This window comes from Pteronotus mesoamericanus, unplaced genomic scaffold, assembly GCF_021234165.1.
Source record: "Pteronotus mesoamericanus isolate MK-2021 breed Mesoamerican mustached bat unplaced genomic scaffold, CSHL_Meso_final scaffold_165, whole genome shotgun sequence".
In the NCBI taxonomy this organism is placed as follows: domain Eukaryota; kingdom Metazoa; phylum Chordata; class Mammalia; order Chiroptera; family Mormoopidae; genus Pteronotus; species Pteronotus mesoamericanus.
The window spans coordinates 4549239-4568790 of record NW_026555307.1 but is presented as its reverse complement, the minus strand read 5'-3'; the positions used below and the strand labels follow the sequence as shown (position 1 = coordinate 4568790).

The 19552-nt window shown below is 42.5% G+C and overlaps 2 protein-coding genes across 3 annotated transcripts in view; both read right to left on the bottom strand.

Moving 5' to 3' along the window:
* Positions 1-12376, bottom strand: part of WDR88 (WD repeat domain 88) — a 41168-nt gene extending 28792 nt beyond the window's left edge. The window contains exon 1 of the mRNA XM_054588801.1: positions 11915-12376. Coding sequence (XP_054444776.1) covers positions 11915-12376 — 462 coding nt within the window. The remainder of the gene's footprint in view (positions 1-11914) is intronic.
* A 971-nt stretch (positions 12377-13347) lies between these two features.
* GPATCH1 (G-patch domain containing 1) overlaps positions 13348-19552 on the bottom strand; it is a 38410-nt gene continuing 32205 nt past the window's right edge. The window contains exons 17-20 of one of the 2 annotated variants that reach the window (XM_054588983.1): positions 18366-18473; positions 16141-16238; positions 14843-14982; positions 13348-13736 (exon numbers count right to left, since the gene is read on the bottom strand). In XM_054588983.1, the coding sequence (XP_054444958.1) occupies positions 13706-13736; positions 14843-14982; positions 16141-16238; positions 18366-18473 (377 nt within the window). In that variant the 3' untranslated portion in view covers positions 13348-13705. Of the gene's footprint in view, positions 13737-14842; positions 14986-16140; positions 16239-18365; positions 18474-19552 lie in introns of both variants that reach the window. The other variant, XM_054588982.1, reaches the window with a different exon arrangement.

The following is a 19552-nucleotide window of genomic DNA, read 5'->3' as shown; positions in this document are numbered from 1 at the left end:
ACCCACATAAATAAAATCAACTGTTCTTTGACAAAGGAAAAAAGTCAATACAATGGAGAAATGATAGTTTTTCAACAAATGGTGCTAGATGGAAGAACTTGGGCATCCACATGCAAAAAAATAAATCTAGACACAGACCTTAACCCCTTCTCAAAAATTAACTCAAAATGGATCACAGTTATATGTAAGTTTATAAAATTCTTAGTTAATACTATAGGAGAATATCTGGACAATCATGGCTGGGTATGGAAATTACTTTTTTTAAGATTTGATTTATTTAATATTAGAGAGAGGGGAAGGGAAGGAGAAAGAAAGGGAGAGACAGATCTATTCTAGAGAGAAACATTGATTGGTTGCCTCTTATACATGCCTGGAATGAGAACCTGACCTGCAGCCCAGATATGTGCCCGGACTGGGAATCAAACCGGTTGATCCAGTGACCACACCGGTCAGGCTGCAATGACTTTTTAGATATAACACCAAAGACAAAATTCTTAAAGAAATAACTGATAAGGCAAACTTAATAAATATTTAAAACTTCTGCTCTGTGAAAGACCATGTCAGTGTGTTTCCCTTCCCCCTCTTCTTCCCCCCAAAGGCATGGATCTCCTAAACGCTAAGGGACCCCACTATCTCCTACTCTAAGTCCTCACTCCTATTGCTTCTCCTCCTCCTCCTCCTCCTCCTCCTTTTTTTTACAAAACTGATTTGTGTGTGAGAGAGAGAGGAAGGAAAGGAGAGAGAGAAAAAAAGGAAAGGGGAGAGAGAGAAACATCCATATGTTGTTCTACCTATTTATACATTCATTGGTTGAATCCTGCATGTACTCTAACAAAGATCAGACCCACAGTCGTGGCCTGTGAGAATGATGCTCTAACCAAATGAGCTACCCACCCAAGATTTCCTGTTGCTTTTCCTATCCTAAGCCTTTCCTTGTTTCACTGTCCCCACCTTTAATAAACATACTCTCAAAATTTAAAAAAAATAAAAGAAAAGACCATGGCAAGAATTGGAAGACAAGCCACATACTGGGAGAATATATTTGCAAAAAGGCCTCTGATAAATGGCTGTTATCCAAAATGAAGTTGGTCCTTTATATCCTGGTGTTTCCCATCTACTGATTCAAAAAACAAGGATCCAAAATATCAAGAAGAAGAAGAAGAAGAAGAAGAAGAAGAAGAAGAAGAAGAAGAAGAAGAAGGAGAAGGAGAAGGAGAAGGAGAAGGAGAAGGAGAAGGAGAAGGAGAAGGAGAAGGAGAAGGAGAAGGAAGAGAAGGAGAAGGAGGAGAAGGAGAAGGAGAAGGAGGAGAAGGAGGAGGAGAAGGAGGAGAAGGAGGAGAAGGAGGAAAAGAAGGAGGAGAAGGAGGGGGAGGAGGGGGAGGAGGAGGAGGAGAAGAAGGAGGGAGGAGGGGGGGGAGGAGGAGGAGAAGGAGAGGAGGAGGAGGAGGAGGAGGAGGAGGAGAAGGAGAAGAAGGAGGGGAGGAGGGAGGAGGAGGAGGAGGAGAGGAGGAGGAGGAGGGAGGAGGAGGAGGAGGAGAAGGAGAAGAAGGAGGGGGAGGAGGGGGAGGAAGAGGAGGAGGAGGAGGAGAAGGAGGAGGAGGAGAAGAAGAAGGAGAAGAAGAAGAAAGGGAAGGAGAGGAAGGGAAAGAAAAAGGAGGAGGAGGAGGAGGAAAGGGAGGAGGAGGGAGGGGAGGAGGAGGAGAGAATAACTGGGAGAGGAAGGAAGAGAGACAGTGGCCTGTGGGAGAGACAAAGGGACACAGACTCTGGGGAACAGTGTGAAGACCACGCAGGAAGAAAGAGGGGAGAAAGGACTCTTACTAGCAGACCATGAGAAGGTGCCACATGGGTATGGATTAAGAGCTGGAGATCGTGACGATGCAGTGGATGGTGCTGAGAACAGCGAGAGGCCTGCCTAGCTGAGTCCTGGACTTCTGTTCTTTTTTCTTCTGAAGGACGGTACCCCGACAGGCGTGACTGGCCTAACTGGGCAAAGCGGGGAAGGCAGAACTCTGTGTGTGTTGGTGGGTGTTTTAAAGGGATTTTGAGATTTAAGAGTGACATTTAGCCATTAATCAAAACTGTATAACTTCTGAATAAATAGTTCCTTTCCTTTTCACCAAAAAAAAAGGAGGAGGAGGAGGAGGAGGAGGAGGAGGGGGAGGAGGAGTAAATGCAAGAAGGGGGAGAAGGAGAAGAAAAGAGGTTCCATTATCACTGACATGAACTATGAAGTTAAGCCTAAAATGGTTGAATCTGTACAAAACAGGTACAGATTTTTCTTCTTGTCATTATTCCCTAAACAATACAGTATAACTATTTGCATGGCATTCACATTGTGTTAGGTATTATAAGTAATCTGGAAATGATTTAAAGTATATGAGAGGATTGCTTAGGTTATATGCAAATCCTACACCATTTTATTAGGTTGGCCAAAAAGTTTGTTTAGTTTTTTCCATAAAATAAAAGACACATTTTTCATTTTCACTAATAGCTTTATTGATTTGGATATTTTGAGTATGTTGGCTATCTCCCATGTGATATAATTTGATTGTTCTCGATTAATGTCTCAATTTGATCACTATGAACTTCAACTGGTCTCCCGACCATGGAGCATCGTCCAGCAAGAGATTTCCAGCATGAAACTTCGCAAACAGCTTTTGACACATTTGATCAGTCACAGCACCTTTTCCTTACACTGAACAAATCTTTTTTTGCATTTCAGTTGCATTTTTACCTTTCTTGAAATAATAAAGCACAATATGCCAAAAATGTTGCATATTTTCTTTCATCTTCAATATTAAAATGGTTCCATAAAAATTCACCAACTTTGGTAAATTTTTTAAATGCATGTTGTTATGACAGCTGCCACAATACAATCTAACAAAATTGTTTTGATGAAGTTAAAGACAACTAAGTGCTACCAGAGCTATCTTATGAAAAAATAATTGGGGTGGGTCCAACTCAATACATAAGCACTTCAGAATCCATAAATTTTGGTATTTGGGGGGTGGGGTGGGCCCTGGAACCAATCCCCCCAAGTTTATCAAGGCACAACTGTATACAAAGAATTCCCAAAGCTCAACAATAAGAAAATAAATATGATTAAAAAATGGGCCAATAATCTTAATAGACACTTTACAAAAAATGATATACAGATAGTAAATAAGTATGTGAAAAGATATTTCACATATGTCATCAGAAATTTGCTAATTAAAACAACAATAATAATCCCTGAATGGCCAAAATCCAGAACACTGATAACACTAAATATTGACAAGAATGTGGAACAACAGAAATTCTCATTTATTGCTGGTAGGAAGGCAAAATGGTACAGATACCTTGAAAGACTAAACATGTTCTTTTTTTTTCCCATGGTTATACTCTTTTTCTTTCTTTTCTATTTTATTGATTATACTATCACAGTTGTCCTAATTTCCCCCCCTTTCCCCCTTCACCCAGCGCCCCCACACTCCCTCAGGCAATCCTCCCCAACCATCGTTCACGTCCATGGGTCATGCATATAAGTCCTTTGGCTTCTCCATTTCCTGTACTGTACTTTACATCCCCATGGCTATTCTGTAGCTATCTATTTGTATTTCTTAATTCCCTCACCTCTTCATCCATTCCCCTGCACCCCTCTCCCATTTGGCAACATTCCAATAACTAACTTCTCTTCTCTTGCTTTTAAGAGTTTCTCTTTCTAACTTTTAGCCTTGTAATTATGATGTGCCTTGGAGTGGGCCTTTTCTTATCCATCATAATTAGGACTCACTGTGCTTCCTGAACTTGCATGCCTATTTCCTTCACCAAATTAGAGAAGTTTTCTTTCACTATTTTTTCAGATAGATTTCCAATTTCTTGCTCTTTTTCTTCTGTTTCTGGCACCCCTAAGAGGTGAACGTTGGACCCCTTAAAGGTAGTTGTCCTGGAGGCTGTTTGTACTATCCTCATTTTTTTTTTGGGGGGGGGGGATTTTTTTTTTCCTTCTTGTTATTCTATGTGGTTGTTTTTGCTTCCTTATGTTCCAAATCAATGATTTGATCTTCAGTTTCATCAACTCTACTGTTGTTTCCCTGTAAATTCTTGTTTACTTCAATTAGTGTACCCTTTGTTTCTGACTGGATCGTTTTTATGCTGCCGAGATCCTCATTAATTTCCTTAAGCATCCTTATAAACAGTGTTTTGAACTCTACATCTGATAGATTGTGCTTATATCCATTTCATTAGCTCTTTTTCTGGAGTTTTGATCTATTTTTTTCATTTGGGCCATGTTTTGTGGTCTCCTCGTTTTAGCAGCCTCCTTGCTCTTGTTTCTATGTATTAGGTAGAGATGGTAGTGTGGCCTAGTATAGTAGGTATCTTGTAGGGTCCAGTGGCACAGCCTCCCCTATCACCCAAGCTGGGTACTTGAGGTGCATTCTTTGTGTGGGCTGAGTATACCCTCATCTTGTAGTTGAGCCTTGGTTGCTGTTGGCAGATTAAATGGGAGGGATTTACCCAGGCCGGTCAACTTCAAGGACTGGCTGTGACGACTGACCACAAACCTCTGCCCTCCATGGAAGATCAGCTGTGCAGGGGCAAGGTGGTGATGCTCTGATGTGGTCTGTAGCTGTCCACTGGGTGTGTTGGTCCTGGGGTTTCCCAGATGGTGCAGGGCAAAGTCAGCCCCAACCTGTGTTTTGCCTGGGGCACACTCCCTGAGCTGTGAAGCAATCTGAGATGACTACTGTTTGTGCTGGGTTTGGAGATTCCCAGGTGAAGCCAAGCTGTGAGTCTAATCTGCCTGCCACGAGGGCTCACTGAAGCCAGCTGCTGCTTGTTTGATAGGATTTTAGGAGCCAACACCAGCCATTCTTATGGAAAAGCAGCTTGGGTGGGCCCATAAATTGGGTGGGGTAGAGCCTCTGTGGATCTCCAAGGTAGATCACTCAGTGTTAACCAGGTTGATGGAGTCTCAGATATGGCACCAGCCTATCGGCTTTACGTGGGGAGGGCTCAGCAGAGAGACAATGGCCTCTGCTCTCCCTGGTGCCAGATACTTCAGTCTCTCCCTGTGTACCACTGCTACCCTTTAAGCTGCGTCCCCCATGCTGGAGCTCAGAGAAAGCGAGTCTGAGCAGATGAGTCCATGTGTGGGTTCCCCAACAGGAACTGCTTAGGGCTCCAGCAGCCTCCTCCACCAACTCAATCGCCACTTGTTTCTACAGCCAAAAGTTGTGGGGACTTACCTTCCTAGCACTGGAACGCTGGGCTGGGAGGCCCGGTGTGGGTCTGGGACTCCTCGCTCCCAAGGTATACCTCCTAAATTTGTATTCACACGGGTGTGGTGATAGCCCATTTTGCGTCTGTGCCCCTCCTAGCCTGGATGGATGTGGTTTCTTCAACTCCGTAGTTGTCAGACTTCCATTCAACTCAATTTTGTAGTTGTCAGACTTCCATTTAACTCAGTTTCTGACATTCCTGAGTGATGGTTGCTCTATATTTTAGTTGTAATTTTGATGTGGTTGTGCGAAGAGGCAAGTCATGTCTGCATATGTTGCCATATTGACTGGGAAGCTCGGTCATGGTTATAAACATATTCTTAACATACAATTCAACAATCACATGCCTTGGTATTTATCCAAAGAAATTTAAATTTTATGTCCACAAAAAACTGCACATGAGTGTTTATAACAGCTTTATTCATAATTGCCAAAAGTTGAAAAGAATATTGAAGAATCTGAAGATGTCCTTCAGTGAATGGATAAATAAACTATGGCACACCCACATAATAGAGTATCATTTAGTACTAAAAAGAAATGAACTATCAAGCCATGAAAAGATATGTAGGAAACTTAAATGCCTACTACTAACTGAAAGAAGCCAGTCTGAAAAGACCGCATTCTGTATGTGTCCAAATATATGACACTCTGGCCCTGGCTGGTGTGGCTTAGTGGATTGAGTGCTGGCCTGCAAACTGGTTCGATTCCCAGTAAGAGCACATGCGTGGGTTGCATGCCAAGTCCCCAATTAGGGGCGCAAGAGGCACCTGATCAATGTGTCTCTCACACACTGATGTTTCTCTCCCTTTCTTTCTCCCACCTGTCCCTCTCTCTAAAAATAAATAAATGAATAAATAATCTGAATATATGTATATATATATACTTTTTATTTTTAAGTATATTTTATTGATTATGCTATTACAAGGGTGTGATATGAAAAGATATGTAGGAAACTTAAATTTTTTCTCCCCTTTATTCCCCTCGCCCTGCACTCCCCCTCCCACCAGCATCTCCCCCGCCCCCCCCCCCCCGCCCTGCTTAGTTCATGTCCATAGGTCGTACATATAAGTTCTTTGGCTTCTCCATTTCCTATTCTTAACCTGCCCCTGTCTATTTTGTACTTACTATTTATGCTTCTTGTTCCCTGTACCTCTTTCCACCATTCCCCGCTACCCCTCCCCGCTGAGAGTCCTTCATGTGACCTCCATTTCTGTGATTCTGTTCCTGTTCTAGTTGTTTGCTTTGTTTTTGTTTTTGTTTTAGGTTCATTTGTTGATAGTTGTGAGTTTCTTGTCATTTTACTGTTCATAGTTTTCAACTTCTTCTTTTTCTTAGATAAGTCGCTTTAACATTTCATATAATAACAGCTTGGTGATGATGAATTCCTTTAACTCTATTTTATCTGGGAAGCACTTTATCTGTCCGTCCATTCTAAATGATAGCTTTACTGGATAGAGTAGTCTTGGATGTAGGTCCTTGCCTTTCATGACTTTGAGTACTTCTTTCCAGTCCCTTCTTGCCTGTAAGGTTTCTTTTGAGAAATCAGCTGATAGTCTTATGGGAACTCCTTTGTAGGTAACTGTCTCCTTTTCTCTTGCTGCTTGGAAGAGTCTCTCCTTATCTTTAATCTTGAGTAATGTAATTATGATGTGCCTTGGTGTGTGTTTCATTGGGTCTAACTTCTTTCAGACTCTCTGAGCTTCCTGGATCTCCTGGAAGTCTATTTGCTTTGCAAGATAGGGGAAGTTCTCCTTCAATATTTTTTCAACTAAGTTTTCAATTTCTTGCCCTTCCTCTTCTCCTTCTGGCACCCCTATGATTTGGATGTTGGAAGGTTTAAAGTTGTCCCGGAGGCTCCTAAACCTCTCCTCATTTTTTTGAATTCTTGTTTCTTCATTCTGTTCTGGTTGAATGTTTATTTCTTCCTTCTGCTCCAAATCATTAATTTGAGTCCCAGCTTCCTTTCCTTCACTGTTGGTTCCCTGTATATTTTTCTTTATTTCACTTTGCATAGCCTTCACTTTTTCCTCTATTTTGCGACCATACTCAACTAATTCTGTAAGCATCCTGATTACCAGTGTTTTGAACTGTACATCTGATAGGTGGTCTATCTCTTCATCACTTAGTTTTATCTTTGGAGCTTTGATCTGTTCTTTCATTAGGGCTATATTTCTTTGAACTCTACATCCGATAGATTGTGCTTATATCTATTTCATTTAGCTCTTTTTCTGGAGTTTTGATCTATTTTTTTCATTTGGGCCATGTTTCATTTGGGTCATGTAGCACCTGCTACATTGTAAGGGGCAGAGCCTTAGGTATTTGCCAGGGTGGGGCATGCTGCATTGTGATGTTATGTATGTGGGAGGGGTCCAGGAAGGAACAATGCCTCTGGCTCCACTCTCACCGGCTCTCAGTCACTCCCCACGACTACCCACAAGCAAATTGGGCCCTTCTAGTGCTGATTCCAGGGTAGGAGGGTTTGTGTACATTCTAAGACCCTGTGGGTCTCTCCAACGTACTCTCCCATGAGACTGAGTATCTCTCCTGTCACCACAACCCCTAAAGGTTTTTACAGCCAGAGGTTTTGACACTTCTTTTCCCTGGGTTGTGCAGTCTGTTTTGCTCTCCTGTTGTTTCCCCCAGTTTATCTGCACACAAATGTGGGACCACCAATCACTGCCTCGTCTGCCTGGTCCTCCAGCCACTGCCTTGCCATGTGTCCTCTCCACCCAACTGCCTGTCTCTGCCCCGCCTACCAGTCTGAATGAATGTTTCTCCTTTAACCCCTTGGTTGTCCGACTTCCATACAGTTTGATTATCTGGCAGTTCTGGTTGTTTTTGTTTTTAAATTTGTTGTCCTTCTTTTGGTTGTGCAAGGAGGCAAAGTGTATCTATCTATGCTTCCATCTTGGCCAGAAGTTCACATGTATACCTTTTAAAGGAATGAAGTACCAATGTATCTATAACATGATGAAACTTAAAAACATTATACTAAGAAAAAGAAGCCAGTCACAAAAGACTACATATTGTTAGATCCTATTTCTATGAAAGGTCCAAAAGAGGCAATTCTGTAGAAAGTAAGTTAGCAGTTGCCAAGAGTTGGAGGATGGCTTAAGAGGAAATGGAGAATGAGTGCTTAATGGGTATGGGGTTTCTTTGGGGGATGATGAAATGTTCTAAAATGATTTTGGTCCTAGCTGTACAACTCTGTGAATATAATAAAAAGGATTGAACTGTACACTATGTAGGTGAGTTGTATGATAGGTGAATTATATCTCAATAAATCTGTTTTTAGAAAGGGTAGAAAGGGCAGCCTGAAAAGTTCCGCTCCTGCCTCCCTCCCCCAAGGCCTCCTATAACCCCAAGGGGAGGATGGGGTGTCTGGCGTCTTAGGTTGAGAAAGGAAATGAGGAAATGTGGGACACAGAAGGGTGTTTTGAGGGGTTCTGCTCCCATGGGAAGTAGGCACACTCGGGTAGGGGTGGGGTGGTGCCCCTGGGGGTGGGACATAGGGGGCAGGACGATGGCGAGGGGAGTGGGGCAGCTGAGCGAGCAGCCCCAGGCGAAGCCAGCGGCTTGGCGCAGCTCCCGGCTCTGCAGCTGCCTCGCCTCTAGGCAAAACTCTCTGGTCTTCGTGACTTCCCCTGTTACAAAGTCTTTATTCTGGGAACACAGCCTTAAGAGAGGAAAATCCCTCGAACCCTATCCATACCTTTCTGGGGACCTCCTTTCAGATTGTTTTTCTGCACATAGTATTTTTGGGGTCCATTAGGGAAAGGGACCCTGAAAAGCTCCAGAGAGAAGTTCGAATACATGCGTCTATTCTGAGGCACTAACAATGGCTGTCCACTTTTTGTAAAAACAAAACAAGTGAGGAGACCAGGATGTGCTTGCACAGAAAAAAAGAGCATGTGAGGACACAAGGAGAAGGCAGCCATCGGCCGCCAAGGATTGGGACCTTGGGAGAAACCAAACCTGCTGACACCTTCATCCAGGACTTTCAAACTCTAAAATTGTGAGGAAATAAATTTCTGCTGTTTAACTATCTCCTCCCCCGCCCCGCCCCGCCCCCAAATATGTTAGTTCTTTTATATATGCAATGTTCCTTCCTTTGTTCAACAAGTATGTCTCGAGCACCTCGGCTGGCTGGGTCTTGATCCAAGTGCGGTGGTTACAGCGGAACTGGGAAGCAAAGACCCCGGGAGGCGGGGCGGGGTGCCGGGGGGTGGGAGGCAGAGGCCAGTGGGCGTGTGGGAACCGCGGGGACTAAGGAGGATCCTGCTCTGTGCAGGGGTGGGACAGCACATGGTGCCAGGTTTCTGCAAGAGCTGTAGAGAAAAGGCTATTGAGTGGGCTGCTTTAGAAGCACAGGCGGGGAGGGGAGAGTCAGGACGTCAGAGGACCTGCCTGAAAGGCAGCAACTCAGAGCAAAAAAGACAAGGGGATTAGCCAGCAAGCAGAGGAGGAGCAGGGAAGGGGGGAGCCAATTATTTTTTTTTTTTATTTGTGACATGCGAGATTTTTATTGGGCTACACAATCACATTGAACTTCAAAGTATTGTTTTCAGCAACTGTTCCCTGTTTATTTTAAATCGCTTTCTTTTACTTGAGTTTTTAAATCCTGATTTTTTGCTGTGTACCAGAGTGTTCTCTTGAATAACTTCTTCCTTAGAGAGAGGCAACCTTTCTGAGTCTTGGCAGCTGTGAAGAAAATGTCTTTCTGTTGCCTTTATCAGAAATCAGCAGTTTAACCAGGTAGAGAATTCACAGATCACAAACTTCCCTCTCAGAGTTTCACAGAACTTTCCAACTTCTGTCAATCTAATGGCCAAAAACATCACATGCCACCTAAATGTGCATCCACAAGAGACTGGTTAAATCGATCAGGGGACAGCTAACCAATGAGATACTATCTGTAAAAAAGAGCAAGGAAGCTATTTCTTCACTGATGTGGAAAGATCTGTAAAATATATTAAATAAAAAATATTTTTTAAGTTGCAAAAAAGGGGGGTATACAGGTATGTGCTGGTAAATGCATAAAACATCTCTGTAAGATGGGGTAAATGGTAATAAAAAATACAATAAAATAAAAAATTCTAATTAAAAAAATTAATCTCTGTAAGGATACAGAAGAAACTAGAAACATTAGTTTCCTCTCTAGAGGGAAATAGGGTAGTTGGGGAGTAAAGGTACTAAGGAGACTTTTAATTGTTTAAAAAAAATCTTTTCTATCTATCAAATTTGAATCTTGGGGATGTTTTGTTAAGAATACAAATAAAATACAATCCCTGTACTCTCCTTTAATTTTACTTTAAAAATCAGAATAAAGGGCACAACTCAAAGCACCACAAAGCACTGGTACGTTTTGCTTTCTCTTCAAACAGACTTCTCCATGGAGACCCCAGGGCAGGGGTTGGGGGAGGCCTGGATCGGACAGCCTTGCTCCTTCCTACGCTTGCAATGAATGCAGGCATTCCCCAGGTGTAGCTTATATTTCTTTCCACTCTTTCATTGAACTGGACCATCCCTTCCCATGAGAGCCGTCCAGTCTTTCTTCAGCCCAGGAAGATTTTCTTGTTTCCTTCTGTGTTTCTTTCTGCCCTCCTCTCCCTGTCTCTCTCCCTCTCCCTCTCCTACACCTTCACCCATGTATTGGCTTTTCTGGATCTCTCCTGCATGTCCCTTATCTTTTCTCTATTGTTCCTTTATATTTCTCCTCTGAGTTCTCAGACAATCCCATGAGATTCTCTTATTTTCTGTTTCAGTTCTCCCCTCCAATGTGGAAGCTCTCATGGAAGATTTTGGTTTGGAAATCCTTTTTCATCCTCAAGAATTTTTTCTATTCACAGATTATTTCCTCTTTCCAGCTGCCAGTCTTTGTTTTGGCAATGCCATGTCTCTCAAATATTAATGAGAATACAAAGTAGTGTTGTTAGGTTTTTATTTTACTATTGTTATTCTGTTTTCTGTTGCTTCTGGTGCTCTGTTTAATGAATGTGGAAGGCTCCTTCACTGACCCTGGGTACATGCAGTACTTGAGGAGTCTCACTACAAGGACATTTAAGAAGCTCAGCTCTTCTCTGACCAGCGTGGTCCAGTTGATTGGGTGATATCCCACAAAGAAAAAGGTCACGGTTCAATTCCTGGTCAACACACACGCCTGGTTTGCAGGTTCTTCCGCTGTTGGGGCCCAATCAAGGGGTAACCCATTGTTTCTCTGGCTCTCTTTCTCCCTGCCTTCCCCTCTCTCTAAAAATAAGTAAATAAAATCTGGAAGAAAAAAGAAAGCAGCAGCAGCTCAGCCCTGACCTTGGGGTGAGCACTTGGAAGTGTCACCATAGCGACACTTAAGAGGTTCAGCCAGAGACCACAAGGTCTGGGGTAGGTCAGGGTAACTGCTCTGAACAGGGTCCTCGCCATCCCCTCCCCCACAGAACTGCCCTGGTTCCCGATATACGGCAGCAGGAAGCACCGCCCCCTGCCCTCCTCAAACAGCCACTTCTGAGCCTTTGTCCACTAGGTGTGTTTCAGGCGGGGGACTGGGCCCAGGGCTTCACAGAGCTCCTAGCGAAGCCAGGTGCGTCTGTCACAGTTGCCCTCCCCACGTGTGGAGAACAAACCACTGTCCCCTCCCCCAGGGCAGTTCTGACCTTGGAGAGGGGCTCCTGGTCACCCCAGAACTTCTTTTCAGGTATCGTGCACTTCGTGGGCAGTTCCTGGTCCATGGCCAGTGGGTTGAGGGGGGCCAGCATCCGGCCTCGCTGCACGTCCAACAACGACAGCTTGAAGTGGCCCAAGGCCCTGACGAGGGCCGCCCAAGGCAGACTACTGCGCTGGACTGCGCCATCAGCAACTGGGTCCAAGGGTGGCTGCACGCTACCTTCCTGGGGCGCGGTCTTCCCACCCTTGTCCGGGTATTTTTCAGAGCTAGGGGCGCGCGGTGGCTGGGAGTCCATCTCGGAGCCCCACCTGCCAGTGGCCGTCACCCTGGCCTCGGTGCAAACGGTGGCAGCGCGCGCCACGCCCCACGGCCAGCCCTCGGGTCTGGCACGCCCCGCCTCATCCCCACACCCCGCCCCCAGACGCCCAGCAGTCTTGCTGCCTCCACTCATCGCGGAACATAGTTACCCGTAGAAAAACGGGCTTTCAGTTCTGAGCACAAAAGGAATGACATCATGTGTGTGAAACCAACGGCCCCATCTTCACATTTTTTTGCATCTTCCTAGCTCCAAGACAATCTTCGGGTGTCCTCTGCCACTGCTCCCGGGCCAACCCACTTTATGTCAACAACAGAGAAATGGTCGGTAAATTAGAGAATAGGCCCTGGATAAATTAAGATGCAGCTATAGGGGTGGGTACACACACTATGTAAAAGCATGAGGAAAACATCTGTCCCAATACCATGAAAATAACTGAGAACAAAATGTCTGGGCTTTTCGGGTAGCAGTCTCATCACTAGAAAATGCCCAGGGTTGCGCGGCCGAGAGGGGAGGCCGTGTGGGTGGCTAGGAGGTAGAAGTTCTTTTCTTCTTTCTTTCTCACTTTAAAATTGGCCTAATCTATGATGTCACTTTGATAGTGAAAAAACCTCTGTAATTTACTTTTGTCAAAGGTCTCATCAGTGCAGAGAAGGCAGCCTCAGAGCAGAGGGCCAGGGGGTGAGCATATACTCTCCCACCTTGTTCTTGGTGCTTCAGCTACACTAGTGACATCTACCCAGATATGCTGAGGCCACCTGTCAGGAGGCACTGCGCAGCCCCCTGGACTCCTGGCTGCCACTGTCAACTGCCAGAGGGAGGAGCCCGACCTGAGAGGAAAACCTGCAGGAGTGGAAAGGAAAGGACAGCTTCCCTTTTGTACAAGTCCTTAGATAAAGCCACTGTCCTTAGCTGGACTTGGCTTTCTTCACAACAAAACCAGAGAAAAGTCTTCACTTTTTTTTTTAAGATTTTATTTATTTCTTTTTAGAGAGATAGGAAGGCAGGGAGAAAGAGAGGGGGAGAAACATCATGTGTTGTTGCCTCTCATACACCCCCACCTGGGGACCTGGCCCGCCACCCAGGCATGTGTCCTGATGGGGATCAAACCAGCGACCCTTATGGATCACAGGCCGGTACTCAATCCACTGAGCCGCACCGGCCAGGGCAAGTCTTCACTTTTCTTTTCTTAAATTTCAGGAAATAAAAAACCAAGAAGGAAATAGAAAAATTCCACTTTAATTAAACAGTACAGTCTAAACTTTTTCCTTTACAATAACCAGTTAAAAATAGAAACCAATTTCTGCAACCTTCCAAGGCAGCCTTTGAAATGTCAAGGTTTAAAAAATTATTTTACAGCATGAATTTACATACATACAATCTGTACAATGTATTAACTGAGCAATCAAAGGGCTTCCATCATGGAGGAGGTCTGGTTTGGGGACATGCCAGGGCTGAATTCTACTATTGTCTTCTTAGTGGAAGACATTTTAGCCTGGAAAAGGAAATAAAAAAGAAGAAAAGTTAGATATGAACTGAAAAACCCAACAGCGCAGTTTTATTAATGCTTCACTGAGCTATGACACTGGTATGTAGGGTTCTTTTTTAATCGCTGCTAGCGTACTCACCCTGACTAATATAACTGGCTATCCATTTGGAGAAAGAGACGTTAGATGCTTACCGTACTATGTTTAAAACAAACCCCAAAACTACAAAAACATGAGAATAGTTCACATACATATATAAAATCTTGGGTTAGGGAAGGCCTTTAAAAGACAAAAATGTACAACATACCAACAAAGAAAATTGGTAACACTGAGTACACCAAAAATTAAAGCTTCTGTACAAGGACAATTAAAATTACATGATAGGTACTACACTAAAACACAAAGGATTAATATCCACAATTATTATTTTTTAATTCCTAAAAATCAGTCAAACAGTACATAAAACCACTAAAACAATCTAACAGAAAACAGAACACTGCGCAAGGGATGTGAGCAAGCTGTTCACAAAAGAGCACATGGCAAAGGCTGAGACACACCGGAAAGGATGCTCAACCCCATTAATAATCCTGGGAATGCAAATTAAAATGCAGGCCATTCTTCACCCGTCTTACTAGCAAATATTTTTGTACCATTTCTATTCTATATAATAACAAGGTACTTTCAAAATTTAAACTGATACAGCCACTTCAGGAAGCAATTGGGCAGTATTTATTCATTCTAAATGTTCATACTCTACTTATGCTACATAAAATTATACAATTTATATTATAAATGTGTAACAAAATGTATGTGTGTTACATGTATGTTACATGTATGTCATTATACAAAAAATTCTTAAAAGTTACATATGAAGCTGACAACAGAGGTTACTGTGGAAAGAGGAGAAGTTTGCGGAATTGGTCAAGGACCATTTTAAGTAAGGTATGAATTTTCACAATGAATGTAATGGCCTATTATATAATTAAAAATTAACTTTAAAAATCCTATTTAATATGCAAATTTATCGCTTCTGATATTTGCCTCTAAGCAAATACACCATGATTTTAATGAGCCTTTGAAAGGTCCCTGAAAACCGCCGTCTGCCATCGCCTACCGCCTCAGCAGTTCCTGGGGCGACGTGTCTGCGGCACCTTCTTCACTCTGGCTATCACTGCTGTCGGTACTCTCAGAAGTACTTTTCTCTGATTTTTTATTCTTTTGCTTGCCTTTGTGTTTGTGCTTCCGGTGTTTCTTCTTCTTAAAAAAGAAAAGAAAGGAAGAAAGTTGCTGGCGCACACTCACCCAGGTGTTTCCTCCCTGACTTGTACAAGGACAGGCTAATGAGGCATCGGATTCCTGGGGTTGTTCAAAAACATGAACAGAGCCTTACAGGGAGCAGGCCTCAGCCTAGTATGGGACAGACCAGGAACACACAGCTGTGCACTCTCTCCACCATGCACGCACTCATAGAATCGATCCCCCGTGAACACGCACAGCAAAACCAAGCAGATGTAGGCATGGTACTGCCTTGATACTTAGCCCCCATTTTATCCCAGGCGACCACTGCCACTTCCCATGAACCTGAATGGTCCATTTTGTTAGGCATATGTGATAAACTACACATCAGGATGGCAAACACCCTGGAAATGTACAAGGAAGAAATTGGTAGAAAATCAGAGAACAGCAGATACACTAGTAAGAAACAAATGAATATGATTTTTGAACGTGTCAGCACCAACTTTTTTCCTTTCACTGCAAGAGAACTTTCCTCATCTTATATGCTCAGGAATCCTTCCTTTTGATAGTCAGTAAAGGAGCTGTTTCTAGTCAATTCTACTACTGCCCAGCCCACTTTGGTACCCAACACTAATACTCGCTGAATTAAAAGCCTGCGCCTAACTGAAAAGAAGACCTGGGCGATGGGATAAGGGATGTCAACACACACACCATTCATTCAGGATTTCTTTACTTCAAATGTTAAGCTGTAAACCAGCTCTCTATGTAATGATGATGAAGTTGTTGAGAGATGTTCAAAATACGACCTTCATTTAATATTGAATGAGTAACCAAATTAAACTGTTTTATTATTTTAATCCTCAACAATTACTCTAAGATACTTAAAATCCTTTTTCCTACTTTTTAATGCTCACAAATTTACAGAAAACTTAAGAACAATTGAACAAATTAAAATATTCTGTCCGAAAGAAAAACAAAGCTTCTGAAAATTGAGGGTTCGCAATTGAATGTCTAGCCCACACTTCGGTCAACGTGTCACAAACCCATGTGTCCCCATCTTGGCCACAAGATGCTCTCAACAGGCTTCATGTGTGACACCTGGAGGCTTGTCGGGATGACAGAAGCAGGAGCAACAAATGCCACACACTGATCTCAGGACACCCAGAAGTTACTTACCTTCTCTTTCTTCCGTCTGTGTTCTTTCTTGGTCTTGTGTTTTTCTTTGTTCTTTTTATGTTTCTCTTTTAGAGGAAGCTCGAGCTTCTGACGAGCATCTGAAACACAAATGCACTCAACACATGAACTACAGGGGGAAAGAGAGGATAAATTATTGATTTAGGAATCTGCCTTAGATGGAATGTTTAACATTAAGGCAGAACTCCTGCCCTGCCTTACTGATATACAAACAGATTAGCCTATCCCATGTTAGCTCTGGATTTAGAAACAGCCAGGAACATCAACCAGTATTTTGCCAGATGAAAATAAAGTCAGACATAATGCCCAAAAGCCTTTTGTAATTTAACATCCTCAATTAAGCTCAGAATCTGAACCTGAGCTCTACTGCTAGTTCTGTGGTCTCTGGCACCTCGCTTAACCGCTTCATGCCTGTTTCCCCTTCCATAAAACAGAGATAAGAAGAATCCCTATCTTCTTGGGGACAAGGAGAAGATGAGATGGAACCATGAATACAAATCCCATAGCCCGGAATCTGGCACATAAATGTCAGCTCCTCTCACATCATTCTCCCTTACAAAAGCACATTCAATACAAATTTGTCTTGTAAGTGGAAACACTAAAAAATATAACATCAGAGCAATGTGATATATGTAATCATTAAAACGACAAGTTGTAGGCACCTAAGTTTTCCACCTCTAAATTCTGATCAAAGTGCTTTCATAGGTCATTAATTTCCAGGTACCCAAGCCAGCAAAAATTCACAATAGTAGAAAAAGTGTTGCAAATCATTATATCACCTTTTTCCACCTAAAGAAAAGTTCCAAGGTGTTTCAGAAGTGTGGATATTTTCCAAACCTAGTTAACTGGTGCCTGCAATTTTCTACTCCTATGGTTTGGTCAGATATTTAAAAAACTGACCTCCCCAAACTTTTTTTTTTAATGCTAGTTTTTGGAAAACCATTTTCCCTCAATAACCCATAGACCAAATTAAGTTATTAACTCTTCCAAGGATATCAAGGACAGTCTGGAAAATGGGCATAAATAACAGCTTTCAAGAGACTAACACATTTTAAGCTAAAGATCTGAACAACTAAAACACATAAATGCATTCACTGCAATTTTTCAAAACTTCACCCTTTTTACTCCTCTCTGCTTCTTATCATCTCTTTGAAGGCTGGGTTAATTAACTAAAACAATATTTATACATGTGAGCACTACAGAAAACTATAAAGTAGATAACAATTATTTATTATTCATATACCTGAGCCACGTTATCAGAGGTTTGTTAACCCAGCCCTTCGAAGAGATGATAAACCCGTCTAAGCATTTTAACATGAGATGCCAGTTTAAGGTGGCAATGGCTCCTGGACATGGACCACAGTGTGGTGACTGTAGTGGGGAAGGCGAGTGGGGGTGGAAGAGGGTGTAAGGGGGATAAATGGTGATGAAAAAAATACAATAAAAAATAAATTGAACAATTTTTTTAAATGATGATTTTTTAAAAGTTGGCACCAAACAGAAGTCATTAACAGTTATTGGAGGAAAATGGGCTATATTTACTTCTGAAAGAATTTATTTATTTTTATTTGCTATGTTAGTCAAAGTATAAAAAAGTCTTAGAATATTCTACTCCCTGCAATTCCCTTCCCATTTTTGTGTCCTAGATTTTCACTTTTTTTTTATTTCTATAAGTGACAACACTTAAGATACTTAAGACTCTAACTGTAAATATCTGAAAGTTAAAATGGAAAAAAAAAAACCCTGACTATTGTGGCTTAGTTGGTTGGCCATCGTCCCCCCAAACGAAAAAGTTTGCCAGTTCTACTCCCAATCAGGGCACAAGCCTGCATTTCGTGTTTGGTCTCAGTCAGGGTGCGTACAAGAGGCAACCAGTCAATATTTGTCACTCACAGGAATGTCTCTCTCTATCTCCTTCTCCTTCCCTTCCCCTCCCTCTAAAAATAAATAAAGTTTTTAAAAAAAGGAAAGAAAAAATTTTTTAAAAGCTTAAAGGTCTCTGAGGCTATAAAGCAACAACTATCATTGAGGCACTAGGTGGAGTAATAGGTTTCAAAATATGGCTGAGAACAGATAAATCAGAAACAAGTGTGTATGTTTGGTAGGCCTCATGTTGGATTAGATGGATGGATGTAACAGGGTTATCATATCTCAGGGGACACTCTGGTGCCGGTGCCAACAAGTGAACCAAGGAGCTCTCGACTCACTGGGGCAGAAGACGGGAGGCAGCCGTGGGCCAAACTCTTCTCTTTCATCAATTTGCATCTTCTGTATCACGAAGGAAGGTGCAGGCTCCTGGGGAGCCAGCTCACTAGCTAAAAAGAAAAGGATATTATTTTCATATATTTGCCAAATATTAATGTTTTTGAGTCTCTAAATAATATCTGTTGCCACCAGATAATGTGTGCTTTCCTTCACCACTTTGCTTAACCAGTTTAGCTCACAACAGGTGCTAAGGACACAGGCGCTATGAACACATGGACCTGACCTCCGACCTCATAGGCATTAGAGCAGGAAAGTCAGCCACACAAGGATACCTGCAGTCAAATGCACCAGGGTCTGTACAGCACACATTCCTGATCACCCACTGCAACCTGAAGCATTGAAAAAGGTCCTTGAAGAAGGGACATCTGAGAAAACTAAAACTTACAAACAGGAATGTAAGACTATGTTCCAGCTCAGAAAGCTTCATTTCACTCAAAATGAATTATCAGCCCTGGCTGATGTGGCTCAGTGGACTGAGTGCCGGCCTATGAACCAAAAGGTCACCTATTCAATTCCCAGTCAGGGCATATTGCCTGGGTTGCAGGCCCAGTCCCTGGTTCATGGCATGCAATAGGCAACCAATCTATGTATCTCTTGCATAGCAATGTTTTTCTCCCTTTCTTCCTCCCTTCCCATCTCTAAAAAAATAAATAAATAAAATCTTAAAAAAAAAGAATTATCAAAGAGGAGAAAACCTGAACATAAACAAATTGTCATGTTCACATTAATAATCTCATTTTTTAAAAAACAGATGATTATGTTTTCAGATAGAAGAGATAAAAATAGAAAAAGTCTAGAAAAATAAGAATCAAAAGTGTTCATAATGATTATCTCTGGGAAGGAGGATCCAAGGGACTTAAGCTTTCTATATGTTTATACTTTTAAAATTCAAGTATATATGACTTTGTAATAAAATATAAGTTTCCGCCCTGGCTGGTGTGGCTCAGTGGATTGAACGCCAGCCTGTAAACCAAAAGGTCGCCAGTTCAATTCCCAAGTCAGGGCACATGCCTGGGTTGCGGGCCAGGTCCCCAGTAGGGGGGTGCATGAGAGACAACCACACATTCATGTTTCTCTCCCTCCCTTTTTCCCTCCTTTCCCCTCTGTCTAAAAATAAATAAATAAATCT